The sequence below is a fragment of the Micromesistius poutassou genome, assembly GCF_964030765.1.
Source record: "Micromesistius poutassou genome assembly, chromosome: 13".
Lineage (NCBI taxonomy): Eukaryota > Metazoa > Chordata > Actinopteri > Gadiformes > Gadidae > Micromesistius > Micromesistius poutassou.
This window is the reverse complement of record NC_140283.1, coordinates 2,449,303-2,464,164: the sequence shown is the minus strand read 5'-3', so window position 1 is coordinate 2,464,164 and position 14,862 is coordinate 2,449,303. Positions and strand designations below refer to the sequence as shown.

Below are 14,862 nucleotides of genomic sequence, written 5' to 3'. Positions count from 1 at the left end.
TAGGCCTGTTCTCATGAGATCGCCGTTCATCAGCTTCTAAATGTCACTGCAGTCCTATTATGCATTTTTTATAAGGCTCCCTAAACAGCGTTATTTTTACTAAGACCCTTACGTATCGTTTTTATGTCTTCATTTGGGCTGCCTTATTTCTGGTACAGTGCTGACCCCTAGAGGTTTTCTACTGCTCAAGGGTAAAGGGTTGGCAAAGGAAAATTGGCATTGGCAAAGGAAAATATTAATAATATGAACGTTTCTAGTAAAAAACAAAGTTTGAGCCATTGTCTGTAGAGAAGAGACGGTATATAATATTTGTCGTTTAATGAGGGCCACACACTTATGGTATACTGCAGGACCTTAGTCTAAAATGCAGTCCTTGTCCGAGCCCAGGGACCTTTGTTAGGACTTGTTCCAGGTGTGGAACAAGAATACACAACCACTGATTTATTTGTGCCTTCTTATTTTGTCAGCATGAAATAATACAAGTTACACAATGCATTGGGTCGAACATAATTTAATGCAGCAGCAAACACTGACTACATTTCCTGTACCTCCAAATGGCAAGAGCACCAAAAGCATTTAAGGATCAAGTGATAACTTCAAAACGATAAATAGCACTGAGTTAAGCATGGCAAGTCAGATTAAATACATACTCAGGCCCATTGCCTGAGTACTGTCTCCCTCCGTCAACTGGTGACGAGTACAGCAGCAGTAACGTACCATTCAACACATGGCTCCGTCACAGGCCATCCACACACTACCTGACACTTCACTGACAAAAGCGTATTGTTTTCTTATGAAATCAAGCAGACTGTATACAAAAATTTCTCATAAATAAAACAATTCAACAACAGATCCAACAATCGAAATCATGCACAGTGAGCAATAGAAACACTAATGGAGGTGAATTTAATGACTCTAAATTACAAAGTGTGCACCAAAATAATCTGATATAAAATGTGAATCAATGAAATGTGTCAAACTTTAATTAGGAATTCTATCTGATCTACAAAGCAAAATCGAATATGAAATGTTAAGAACAGTTTTATATTTGTATCTATATTATATAAAAATATTTGCTTCCACAGGCAACATCTTTGTCTAAAAGCCTTTGTGGAGAGACAAACTCTGTGAGGCCAACTACTGACGTCCTTCCTCATCCATGAATGACTCTTTGTAAATGAACCCATCATTTGAAATGCCAAGCAGCCAAGATAACACCTCTAACAAGTATTTCATAATGAGCTCTTCAGAGAAAAGCATCAAATTCTTTGCGTTTCTCGACACACACACAACACTTCTGTGAGGGAATACGTTTAACAAGCATTTGAACTCCTTCCTATTCTCCTTCCTGTGTTAAAGCTCCTTCAGTCCAACATGGCGTGTGTGGTCACATGGCATCAGGTCCTGCTGTGACTTCACTGATTGTTCTTTAACCCTCACTTTACTAGACGCTTGGCGAGCAAAACAATATATATTCAAAATAAAGGACTCGTTGGACAGTGGCAGAAACGACTGCCAGGTCATCTTGCAGTAATACTTCCGGTCCTGTGGTTTGAACTCAAAGACCAGAGGATCCTCAGCCAACCTGCCACTGAACACAGAGAACTCGCGGTTAGAGAGATCATAATAAAAACAGAACCTCAAAAAATGTGATGCATGCTTATTGTCAAGATACAAAATATCCCCAGTGAAGGACTAAGTGGTGCATTTAAGGACCTATATTGCCTTTACTTAACCTTTACCTGACCAATACGATTTAAGACATAAATAATAACAATAATACAATTAATTAATAATACAATAATTATACATTTCATGTACCCTGGAAATCCAGAGTTCTTATGAGAGCACAATTTGAATTTGCTCAGTGAGTCACTCTGGGAATGAGCAACATACTCACTCCCCGATCCCCCTGGATCCGAACATTAACCAATCACATATATATATATTCTGATAAGGGCTTAACAACATGTGTGAGGTTTTGGAAATAATCTAAACTTGAAGAACGTTACACGTTGAATATCGGTTCTTCCATGTGGACTCAACATCAGCCAACGGACCGGGAGCCGTTTCCACAGGCGTCCATCGTACTGCTCCAACACCTCCCAGTGGGAACAGCCTCTGGCTTTAAAGGCCAGTCCTGTAAGGGTGGCCCACCGACGGGACGACTGGAGAGACCTCCAGCCTCCTCCTCCTCCTCCTCCTCCTCCAGAGGAGAGACTAACCTTCAGCCTCCTCCTCCTCCTCCAGAGGAGAGACTAACCTTCAGTCCTCCTCCTCCTCCTCCTCCTCCTCCTCCAGAGGAGAGACTAACCTTCAGTCCTCCTCCTCCTCCTCCAGAGGAGAGACTAACCTTCAGTCCTCCTCCTCCTCCTCCTCCTCCTCCTCCAGAGGAGAGACTAACCTTCAGTCCTCCTCCTCCTCCTCCAGAGGAGAGACTAACCTTCAGTCCTCCTCCTCCTCCTCCAGAGGAGAGACTAACCTTCAGTCCTCCTCCTCCTCCTCCAGAGGAGAGACTAACCTTCAGCCTCCTCCTCCTCCTCCTCCTCCTCCAGAGGAGAGACTAACCTTCAGTCCTCCTCCTCCTCCTCCTCCTCCTCCAGAGGAGAGACTAACCTTCAGTCCTCCTCCTCCTCCTCCAGAGGAGAGACTAACCTTCAGTCCTCCTCCTCCTCCTCCAGAGGAGAGACTAACCTTCAGCCTCCTCCTCCTCCTCCTCCTCCTCCAGAGGAGAGACTAACCTTCAGTCCTCCTCCTCCTCCTCCAGAGGAGAGACTAACCTTCAGCCTCCTCCTCCTCCTCCACCTCCTCCAGAGGAGAGACTAACCTTCAGTCCTCCTCCTCCTCCTCCAGAGGAGAGACTAACCTTCAGCCTCCTCCTCCTCCTCCTCCTCCTCCTCCTCCAGAGGACAGACTAACCTTCAGCCTCCTCCTCCTCCTCCTCCTCCAGAGGAGAGACTAACCTTCAGCCTCCTCCTCCTCCTCCAGAGGAGAGACTAACCTTCAGTCCTCCTCCTCCAGACACCGAGGTGTTCATGGCTTGTTTCTCCGTCTCCTCTTGTTTTTTCCTTTTCCTATCCACCGCCTCTGGGTTTTTGACACCCCTGTATGTTGTCTGCAGAACGTAAAAACAGAGGAGAAGGAGAGTAGAACATAAAAGAGCCATAACAGGCATGCAAGACAGACGTGGTTTTAAAAGAGCACTGTCATAAGATTCCTTTGTTTATCTATGACTGAACAAAAAGCTTGCTAGATTGTGCCGCTCCTCTAGAGAAATCATGGCTGTAGGCCAACCTTAACAATCACATTGATAAGATTTCATAATTTATGGTTTACTACCTGAAGGTATCCTAGTGATAATCCTTATAATCCAGCTAGGTTAAAGGTACACTTACGACTGAGGACACTGCGGAATACCAAACTAATATTGTAACTGAATCAAACCTTTGAAGACACAAAGTCTTAGACAGCGCCCTTTTAAAACAATGTTCCACTGAGAACCCAAGAAGCCCATCGCCCTGCTCAATGCCAAATAAGGCCTGCAGGCCTGGACACCCAGCCGTGTGTAGTGCTGCAAAATATAAGCACAAGCATGTGACGCCTCATTGCTCAAGTGTGGAGTCTGCTACTAGGAAAATTGAAAGCGCAAGAACATGTGTGGAAGGAAGAAATGTATCTTTTATTTAACATTGAAAACGAAACGTGGCCTCAAAGCATAAAGATGTGATTGAAATCAGCCGCGACTGTAGGAAGCCAACGTAGAAGAGAAGACTTATTGTGGGCCATAACACCACTCACCTTAACACAAGTTTTGAATGGTTCTTACGGGTTTGCATATGGAATTTCTGTATAATAGAAGACGAGCCACCACATGGTGAAGCACACTGGCCGTATTGTACATAACCCGACACCCTGATCAGTCTTCCCCGTGCCCACAGAACATAACGGTCCATCTCCCACTGTCCGGGGTCATCCTACCTCCTTCTGCCGCTTCTCCGCCGCCTCAGCCAGCTGCCGTCTCCGTGTCTCCTGTAATGAAACGTTCAACTGATCCTCAGAAACACTGGACCAGTAGGGTGACACTGGGTGAGCAGAAACCCTGCTGGTCCATCTCACTGGCCCAGTAGGGTGATACTGGGTGAGCAGAAGCTGGTCCATCACACTGGCCCAGTAGGGTGATACCGGGTAAGCAGAAACCCTACTGGTCCATCACACTGGCCCAGTAGGCCTACTTTGGCCATTCCACACATTCCTGCATCGGACAAAGGTCCATCTGTCGCTGCAATGGTTCACGTGTTCAGTGATGCAGTAGGCTAGGGTCTCTAGGAGAGAATAAGCTCAACCTATCCGTCGATTCAGGTCTTTTTTTTAAAATTAAATTCTCGCCACAAAAAAGTGAACTTCTGAAGTGGAAGTGGACCTACTGGGTCTGGAGTCTGGATGGCGTCGTCCGTTTCCCCGCCGAAGCAGGAGAAGCACATCCCCATCCTGGATGATCCCGATACAGAAAAGAGAGAAACGGACAGAAGATGACCTGGTACGAAGAGTAGTATTTAGAGGAGTTAAAGGGTGACAGTGGACACGCTGTCTCCTCGAATCTCCAGCTGAGGCTGCGTCGCCTGCATGACCAGTGTTGCCAGATTATACCAGTGTTGGCAGATTGGAAAACTGGCTGTTTGGCCAGATTGGGCGGGAAATCTGGCACAATCTGGCAACACTGTACATGACGCTAAGCTACAGGCTAGCTCAGCGCTAAGAAGCTCTAACAAGCAATCTACACACTCACCTAAAACCTGAGCGATAGCATGGGAAGGGGCAGTAAGCGACCTAGTGCTACTTTAGGCCACACCTGTTGCCAAATAGCGTCGACATTTACATTCCAGAAGCAGATAGCCAGTCGTGTATCAGGGAGTTGTTGAGTTGATGTTTCCACAACAGGCAGTGGCTTGGGGGAGCGTTCAAGATACATTCAGAGCGTTAGCGATGAACATTGACTCGTAATAGTAATAATTACATAAAATAAAATAGAAACCGTCCCTCCTGCCTAAAACAGATTTCAGAATTATTCTAACTTCATATTAGATCAAAAAGTCTCCAATAGGGACAATTTGTTGAATTTAAATACATATTTTCAATACAAATAGCATCCAGTGCTGTTGAACATAACTCCAGAATGAGGTTTTGTTTTTCTCTGAAACGTGGTTCAACAGCACCATCTAGTGGTCAGATGTGTGAATCGTTCTGCTCGGTGGTCCAACACCACCATCTAGTGGTCAGATGTATGAATCGTTCTGCTCGGTGGTCCAACAACACCATCTAGTGGTCAGATGTATGAATCGTTCTGCTCGGTGGTCCAACACCACCATCTAGTGGTCAGATGGGTGAATCGTTCTGCTCGGTGGTCCAACACAATATCTAGACTAGAGGTAACATGCTTGAATCGTTCTTCTACCACTATCACTCGCAAAGATAGCATTATGTTTTATGAGGCTACAAAATAATGTTGCCAGTATGTTCCAGCTCTGTGGGGTTACTTCATATCCCGGTCTTTTAGTAAATATTCACAATGATAAAATTGTAATGACACATATGACATTCCGACCATAACACACTGCATAATAGTCAGGAAAATATTTTTGTTGATTAATTGCTTCGTTGTGATTTCTGCTTTCTGAGTATTTGGCTCGTCCACATCCCAAACACTAACAAAATATTATCATTTAATTGTCTGTAGTCTAATATTTTGTACAGTGGATTGAATTCGGGTAGACACATTTATGATTCGATGCCACAGTAGCTGGGAATATGCATATAAAGTGAAAACTTTTAAAGTTTTCTACTCATAAAGCATTTTCATAAAGCATCTAGCCTACTGCACTCAATAAATGTTATATTAGTGTTCGCGTGATAATGTTTGAAACTCCACCCCGTCAAACCCAATACTTGTCATCAAACGTGCAGAGTGATGGCAGGAGTTGTTTCTATTTATCACGGCTCATATCGTGTTCGTTGCAGTTTCGCTTGTAAATGTTTGCAAATATCTACTGGATGGTCGAGTCCGCACCATGGAGATAACTACTTTCGACCGATTATCAGGTAGGCTGGCCGCTTTATTTCACAATGTGCAGTTTGAGTAACAGTAGGCTATCCAATGACACAGTTTTAACTAAGTCTTCTTGTTTACTAGTGTGTGTGTGTGTGTGTGTGTGTGTGTGTGTGTGTGCGTGTGTGTAGCCTATATAAACAGTTTAATTTACAGTATAGGCCTTATTTAGTGTTGGTCATTATACTGTACAATTTTGATGTTCCAGAAGGTGAAGTATTATTGAGTGATGTTTTAATTGGAGAAGTGGCAACTTATTGCATTCATGTCAGGATTGAATGATAGGTTTATATCAACTAAAATACCATTATATTAGTAGTAGGCCTAAGTAATGTCTCCCACAGGAAATATTAAACTCAATTATTGCGGGTAAGAGGATATTGATTATCATGGCATACCCCACTTGCTTCTCCATCTCTGTTTTATAACTTATAATAGTCCTACTGCCGGGTATTTCACAGTGGTGAACACAAAGCCTAAAGCCTAAAAAATAATAGCCCTAATACAAAATACCGAAATAATATTTACCTTCTAGCTCTAATCAAAACACATTTTAAGCATATCAAACTGAAGATATAGCCTATTATTAACTCAGCCTATTTGACAGCCTATTTACAGCTGTCAGACCAAAATAGTAATGCAACATTTTCAATTGGCAATCGAGTAACGGATAAAGCACCCTATAATTAAATAGCTCTAAATTGGACAATAGTATGCCCACTATAGTAGGCCTACTTAATGCATAGTGGTGCTTTGAGCATATTTGTTACAACAATTGTATCATTGTATGTCAGTGTATCTTTTGTAATTTCCAAACTTTACTCCATGTACATACTGCCATACATCTACCCCATTGCCGTTGTTAGTCAGCAGAAACTAACAGCCTGTTAGGAAAGCGTTACCCCATCCCGGCTGGGGTAACGCTTTCCTCCCCGTCTCCCTGAGAGGCTGGAGAACAGACCAGCACGACCTGGTTGTTAAAGGCACAACAGATGTATACCCTTAGTTCACAATGAATAATCCATGTTGGAGGATAGGAGGAAGATTGAGCTGCTAATCAATCGATCAGGACTAATGTAGGCCTACACTGAACCCCATCAACATGACCAGGGTCCAGCCGAATAATGTACAGAGCTAACCATATATGTCTATGGAGCTGACATCACAGAGCTAAACGTATGTTTATGGTGCTAACACCATCAACATGACCAGGGTCCAGTGAGCCAACGCTGACGCTTTTATGGTTGTTTTATTAAAGAGGTGCAGTTGTGGTCCGGTCTTTAAAATAAATACAAATAGAGAATTCACTTGGACCATATCATTGAGTATAGTTGAGTATATGCTCGGTTGTTACTTTTTGAATCCCAAATAACTGCAGGTTTAGCAGAGCTTTATTTAGTTGGGGTTATGGGTTGGGGGGAGTCCCACACCAGAAACCGCTTCTGTCTGCACTCTGTCTCCATTTGGTGTAGTCGATACATCGCTCGGGTCGTGATTCACAGAGAAACAGGGAGAGGAATCTTCATGTTGAAATTGTAGAGGTTATATATATATATATATATATATATATATATATATATATATATATATATATATATATATATATATATATAGTTAGTTATTGTTATTGTACCACAGTTTGGTGAGTCATGTTGCGTGAAGCTCCGCTGCCCCCCCCCCCCCGGCTGTAAACTCCCCTCTGTGGGACTAATGAGGCTGGGGGGGTCACATGGTCAGGCTCGCCCTCTACCACCGCACAGCGACCGCGGACACACGGGCAGGACGCCCGCCCGACCGCAGCAGACTTCTATATGGAGATGTGGTCATTTATTTACAGATGCATTATGGGATGCACACTTGGAAAAAACCCTCGGGGGGGCTGTTGTTGTTGTTGTTGTTGTTGTTGTTGTTGTGGCTAACGAATACTAAAGGATAAATATGATGTAATGTAGGCCATTCAACTCATAACACACGCTCTCCTCCGAATACACATCTTTATTGGGCCTACAAGTGATTCTATACAGGATTCACCACCATGGTGAAGTGACTTATTTTGAATATCAGTTTTCCTCATTCTTAATTGAATAGCCTTACAGGCTGGCCTTACATGCTGGCATCGCATGAGGAAAGGAAATTCAAAACCTGGGTGATTGTGTGATTAATTTCCCTGCTGTGCTTTTGTGAATGCTTTGGTGGAGATGCATCAGTCCCGCACATACAGAACACATTTAGAGCAACATGTAAAAAAAGCATTCATTCATTCACTTAAAAAAATGACTGGCTGCTAGATTCTGCAGTGGCAGTGTGCGTCGTCTTTTAGTTTTCATACAGCAGCCATTCAGCGTGCTGATGTTTTCCATTAGTGTCAAATATCAGAGGGCAAAGGGAATGTTGCTAGAAGTGTTAAAAATGGATGAGCCTGGCAACATGAGAGGAATGAATAAGGCGCTTGCATTAGAGATGATCTCCTGATGGGTTAACTCAGCTCCTATGTTAGTCTCATAAACAATGGGAGCATATATTAAAGGACATAGCGGGAAGGGGAGACAAGGGACAACAATAATATGTAAATAATGTATTAGCACCTTTATGACCATTATACTTTGGCATACTGTTTATCTAATGAGGAATTCTAAGTGTATAATCATAGTGCGTATTTAGCCTTTCTAAAGCTATATGCTTCTGTGTGTGTGTGTGTGTGTGTGTGTGTGTGTGTGTGTGTGTGTGTGTGTGTGTGTGTGTGTGTGTGTGTGTGTGTGTGTGTGTGGCTGTGTGGGTGTGCACATATGCATGTGCATTTATGCGTGCATGTGCCTGCATGTGTGTGTGTGTGGGTATATATGTATATTCATGTTTATGTGTGTGTGTGTGTGTGTGTGTGCATTTGTGTCTACACTTGTACGCCTTCTGTCCTGGAGACGGGGTTTCCGAGCCCCTGCTGCTGGAGTGTGGGCCCCCCGCTGGCTCCAGGAGGGCCGGGCCCTGCCTCTACAACCCCAGCATCAGTCACTCTGTCTCCTGGAGCTCCTTGGGGGCCAACGTCTCTCTCTCGGGGGCCACGGACTTCGAGAGCGATCAGGACTCCAGTAAGTGCAGCATCGGACAAACAGCTACTTACATCATCCAATCTAGTATTGATTATCAATGAATGTTTATTAATGAAATAGGAATCAAGCGGCATTAGACTGATGGTCCACTTGGATCAATACATTTTGATAAATTGTATTTATTGCATTTTGATCAATTCTATTTATTGTAAAAACATGTTTATCATTTTTGTTCATGAATAATCTTTTCACCTATTTAAGATCTATTTACCAATCGTTCTACTAGTGGTTCCGATTGTCGTTAACACATTCCGCACCACACCAGACTCTACCACAATATGCACACTGCCCTGCGCCGGTGAGAGGCCAATACCAACGTGTTTCCCACACCTTTCTGACACCTCGCTGGGTGTCAGCCTGTCCATCGTCTACCCTCCCCGCACCACCCCCACACCACCACTCCCTGTCCACCCCACCCCTCTCTTCAGTCCACCCCACCCCTCTCTTCAGTCCACCCCACCCCTCTCTTCAGTCCACCCCACCACCACTCCCTGTCCACCCCACCCCTCTCTTCAGTCCACCCCACCCCTCTCCTGGTCCGGTCGGTGTTTACTTCTGACTAACGGAGGAGGGTGTTCTGATTGGCCGCGGAGATTTCCTCTCCATGAAATGTGCGAAAGGGCACATCAGCATTTTCCCCTCAGCGGTCTCCTGTAGAGCACTTGGGAAGCTATCCACTGTAATCTAGTTAGACTCTGATAAGCTGTCACTGGGGTTTTCACAGTCCAGTATACACGCTCCTTCAACAATAAGCACGGTTCGAATGGATTCCTAGAACCTTTCTAGTGCAACGGGTATCTGGATGTGCTGTTAAGGTGGTGACCTTGAACGACCACAAAACGATGAAGGCCGTTTACACTCGCTGTTTGGTTACTGACTCACTCTGCATATTTTCCTGTGCAGCTAGGATAGAAATTAGGGAGAAATGGCAACAGACTTCATAGTTTTCCACCTACAATATGTAAACCTGCTAGATAAAGATGTATAGTCTTTATTTAGATATTTATTGATATTTATGCATGTATTTACTTTTTTTTTTTTTTGCCATATAAATATATATTTATCTATTTATTATAACTTAATTTAACGTGACATTCTTAACAAAATCACCTCTAGGTGTATGTATAATGTTACAGCATCCAATAATACAATTGACAACCTAGATCCACAAGGGGGCAGTATTTAGTTTTCTAAAATCTCGCTCCTTTTGTCCACAGTTTTTTTCAATGATGATTACATTAAATTAATCCGAAATACAGTCTAGACATTGTTAATGTTAAGTGACTATTCTAGCTGGAAACGGCTGATTTTCAATATAATATCAGGTGTAGTAGTGATGGATTTCATGATTATTTTCCTTGATTCAGTTTGCGTCGGTCAGTTCGCCAAGAAGAATCGTTCAGAATCGTTCGTTCGTTTGTTCGTTCAGTCGCGTTTCCGGTAGCGGTGAATCATGGAATGCACGGTTCTCAGCTGAGTCAGTCAGACTCAGCTCTTCCCTCGTTCTCAAACGATCGTGCAAACGGTCATCAATCAACACACAACATTACAACTAAGTTTCTTTCAGCTGAGGAGCGCTTCATTTTCAGAATCGGGATGTTGTCTCCCAGGCCAGTCCCTCTTCACCACTCTGCTTACTTAACACAGTGAACAGCGAGTCAGCGATTGGGAGTTGAGTCTGGGAGAACGAACGATAGAGACGAACGAGAGAGAACTGAAATGTGGAATCAGGCTGGTTCGTTCTTGTTAAAGAGTCGTTCCTTCGAACTGATTCGGTCGCAAACGACCCTTCACTGGTGTACAGAGGCCCATTTCCAGCAACTATCACTCCAGTGTTCTATGGTACATTATTTAAAAAATCGTGTTAATTAATGGCTAAGGCTAATTAATGATGAAAACCATTGCGCAATTATGTTAGCACAGATGAAAATTGTTGAATAATAGTGAGATTTCATAGAAAACATGAATTTGTCTGGGTGACCCCAAACTTTTGAACGGTAGTGTATGTCAATATCCATTTTGTATCAGCACAAAGTCATTCAACAACAAAGAATGAGCGTCCAAGAATACAAATGAACGTCAGATGATGTGACGACTGTTACAACCACAAGGGGGCAGTATTGTGTTATGTAAAACTCGCTCTATCTTTCGTGTCTTATCTGACCTACATCTCAGAACGAAAGGGCAGAATGGGGTGAGATTTAAAAACAATCAGAACGTCTCTTCCGTCGATTCAAAAGTTGCTTATTCTGTTTATTCAGGAAGCAAAGGAAAAACATCTACGTCGACAGTTTGCCAAGCCTACCATTCGCTATACATATCAACCCAGTGGGAAGATGGAGAGGCATGCTGTGCTGCTATCAACCATATGCTCCTTTATTCCAAACACCTTCTTGATAGTCACACACACACCCGTGCGCGCACACACACACACACACGCACGCACGCACACACACACACACACACACACACACACACACACACACACACACACACACACGCACGCACGCACGCACGCACGCACGCTCACACACGCACGCACGCACGCACGCACGCTCACACACACACACACACACACACACACACACACACACACACACACACACACACACACACACACACACACACACACACACACACACACACACACTCATTGATAGGCCCTCGCGTGTTTCAGGCCTTACCCTATGCTGCTTGCTTAACGCTGTAAAGACACAGGTGATGGACAGGGGACATGGCCAATAAAAACACTCATGTGTTCAACACTCGTGTGGTCGTCTATATTATTGGTCTGATATATATGTCTGATATATATGTAGTGTTTATTCAGTTTGTCATAATCAACTTTTTTCAGTAATCTTATAGTTGTGTTAGTTAATTGATTCTAAACGTCCGTAAGCCATGATGTTACAGACACATGTTGTTATTGTTAACAGGTCCCAACCAACAGAAGCTTCCAGTATCTTGCGCTATTCGGTGTTCTGCCATGACATTAAATTGAGTCAGCAGAAAAACAGATGCCATTACATTTTCAGGAGGTAGGCCTAGGATTTTGCAAATGTATAAATATTATTGTATCATCTATAAGCAGTAAGCTACCTCATTTATTATGAATACAAATATCATAATGTGTGTGTGTGTGTGTGTGTGTGTGTGTGTGTGTGTGTGTGTGTGTGTGTGTGTGTGTGTGTGTGTGTGTGTGTGTGTGTGTGTGTGTGTGTGTGTGTGTGTGTGTGTGTGTGTGTGTGTGTGTGTGTGATCCATCTCCATAAAACTGTTGAATTTTGTTGAGGGTTTTTGACTTTCAAGTGGGTGTGCACAAACGTGTGTTGTGTTTAAGTGCATTGAGGGACCTCTGCCATTGCTCACAAACCCATCGTCAGCACTTGGACGAGCGGGGTGGCTGCAGACTGTTATTACGACGCGTTATTGATCGTTCTGAGGTCTTCACACAGCTAGTATTTAACATGATCGTTCAGAGGTCTGACCCTTCATAGTCCTATCGCCTTCCTCCAACACTAACTTAATGGGTAGGGCCAGCACTGCGGGGGAGTGGTAGTGTAGTGGGGATTCAACTATTTTTGGGGATTGTGGTTTGAAAAACGTGACCGTTTTTAATCGACAGAAATCTATGTGTTGAGGAGTTTGCAGTTATTTTTCTGCTAAAGCAACAGCGCAGCAGACTCTGTGTTGCAGACCGTCTGTTGCGGACTATCTGTTGCAGACTGTCTGTTGCAGACTGTCTGTTGCAGACTCTCGGTGCTCATCAGCAGCTCCATGCCCTGGTCCTCCGGTCATCGGACCATCACTCTCATAGTCGCCGTCCCCGGTCATTTGTACCAAGGTTACCCTAGTGATGTAATTCAGCAGGCGGTGACAGCGACCACACAGTGTAGTGATGGTTAATCACGGATCCCCTCTCCATTATGTCACCATGACAACAGCCGCGGACGGGGGAGCGTGCGGAGCGTAGACAGGTGTTGGGGTTTGCGCATCGCGAGTGAGATCGTCGGCAGGATGGGAGCCGCGGGAACACCTACGCAATCCCACCTCAGAGGCTCAAGCGCTCGGCGTCTTTTCTTTTCTTAATACGGAATATCTCGTGTCCGGTGAAGCGATCAAACGCCACAATGGTGCACCATTCGGGGTCGATTCAGTCCTTTAAGCAGCAAAAAGGTCGGTTATTAATTCTGTTTCATTGCGTGTTGACCGTATCTTTGGACAAGGTGTTGACGCCTCTAGCACTTTTTTTTTCTTGTCTGGCAGTTTGTAAATATTGATTGATAATGAGTGCACTCAGCGCAAGCTTTTACAACCACTGAAGACTTGTGACGCAGAGTTGTTAGTGGTAATGTAGTGTTCACCTCGTTCTGAACCTCCGCGTTATGAGCGTAATCTAACTATCACTACTAATGCCCATTCCTCACTTATATTCTCAATTTACTGATTGTGCATACAATCATATCTGTATTGAAGCAATCGTGAGATAATAAAGTGAATAATGTTTTGGCCTATCGTGAACACTGTTTGTATTGAAAGGATGCGGTTCATTGGTAAAAGAAAACAGAAAATGAGCAACACAGTCGTGGTGAACAGAGTGCGGACAAATCCCGTGTGAAAGGTTCCCTGAGCAGAGTGCATTTGATGTATCAGTATCATGTGGGGGCAAGGGGGCAGCGCTCATACCTCTACTGTTCTCATCTGTTCTATAATATATATATTGTGTATTGTAGAAATTATACTTCTATTTGTTGCAAGATAAGGTTGCACAAACCTGCCTTATGTTCCTGGCTGCTGTCTGAAACATGCTCTCTGGTGTCCAGTGTATCTAGAAGGACTTCGTGAATATGTGTTTCATTAGAGGGCTGTTTGTGGTGAACACCTGACGGTGGTAATGCTTCACAAAGCAGCATTGTAGAGACAGCATTGTTCAACCTGCCCGATGAGGAGGACAGGTGAGACGCTAAGGAGATCAATAATATCAAAACATGGATGGAGTCAGACACAAATACACAGAGATATATCAATACCCATGTATCAACACAGACATTCAACGATTACAAATAGAATGCAACTTGATAAAGCAGTTCTGTCATGTGTTACAGGGTCACTGATATAAATATAAAACCGTCCAATAATCAATACAATCTCTATATATATATATTCTAAGATCTACAGGAACAATTTCCAGTGGGCTGAGTAGGAAAGTGAAGTGATCCTGGGTTCACCTGGAGATAAAGCCTGGCGTGAGGGCCTCGTCTCCCAGCAGACGGGAAGCAGTCAGTCGGAGTGAGAAGTCAGTCCACTCACAGCCCGACGGGGACCAACTCAGATATTAACGCCATGCACATCTCTCTTATTAATGCGCAGAAAGGCCTGAGCGAGTCGCTCCCAGGTTGTTACCGTGAACGAGGTAGGATGTGTCTGGTGAAGAGAATCCTCTTCTGTGCTTGACTCGACGAGTTGCCTGCAGCGTGACCTTTCACAGGCGTATGCATGCGTTATCCGCCCATATGGATGCAAATACATCCACAACATAACACAGATGATGATGATAGTATCCACAGAGGCTAAGAGACTCATCGGCACAATATAGTATCTGAAGTCTTAAATATAAATAATTAAAGACCTGATTAAAAATACACCACAGAA

The 14,862-nt window shown here is 43.8% G+C and overlaps 2 protein-coding genes across 4 annotated transcripts in view; one reads left to right on the top strand and one right to left on the bottom strand.

Moving 5' to 3' along the window:
* Positions 1-43: 43 nt before the first annotated feature.
* On the bottom strand, positions 44-4,939 carry svip (small VCP interacting protein). 3 transcript variants are annotated; one of them, XM_084477617.1, is made up of 6 exons: positions 4,787-4,939; positions 4,425-4,534; positions 3,979-4,029; positions 3,020-3,115; positions 2,483-2,503; positions 44-1,591 (listed from the first exon to the last, which is right to left on the bottom strand). In XM_084477617.1, the coding sequence occupies exons 2-6, from the start codon at positions 4,485-4,487 to the stop codon at positions 1,577-1,579; spliced, it is 246 nt and encodes an 81-aa protein (XP_084333743.1). In that variant the 5' UTR covers positions 4,488-4,534; positions 4,787-4,939; the 3' UTR covers positions 44-1,576. The 3 variants fall into 3 exon arrangements, with proteins under 3 accessions (XP_084333743.1, XP_084333742.1, XP_084333744.1); XM_084477616.1 differs by having other exon boundaries at positions 4,425-4,488; XM_084477618.1 differs by lacking the exon at positions 2,483-2,503 and having other exon boundaries at positions 3,002-3,115; positions 4,425-4,488.
* An 8,401-nt stretch (positions 4,940-13,340) lies between these two features.
* Positions 13,341-14,862, top strand: part of ano3 (anoctamin 3) — a gene marked incomplete at both ends in the record, with an annotated part of 29,949 nt that continues 28,427 nt past the window's right edge. Inside the window, one exon of the mRNA XM_084477803.1 lies at positions 13,341-13,386. Within this exon, the coding sequence (XP_084333929.1) occupies positions 13,341-13,386 (46 nt within the window). The remainder of the gene's footprint in view (positions 13,387-14,862) is intronic.

Coding starts and splice junctions, on each gene's coding strand:
- svip (XM_084477617.1), bottom strand. CDS start 4,487: ATGGGGATGTGCTTCTCCTGCTTCGGCGGGGAAACGGACGACGCCATC. Junction 3,116..3,978: donor CGGAGAAGCGGCAGAAGGAG/GTAGGATGACCC, acceptor TACGTTCTGCAG/ACAACATACAGGGGTGTCAA. Junction 2,504..3,019: donor CCATGAACACCTCGGTGTCT/GGAGGAGGAGGA, acceptor CTCTCCTCTGGA/GGAGGAGGAGGAGGACTGAA.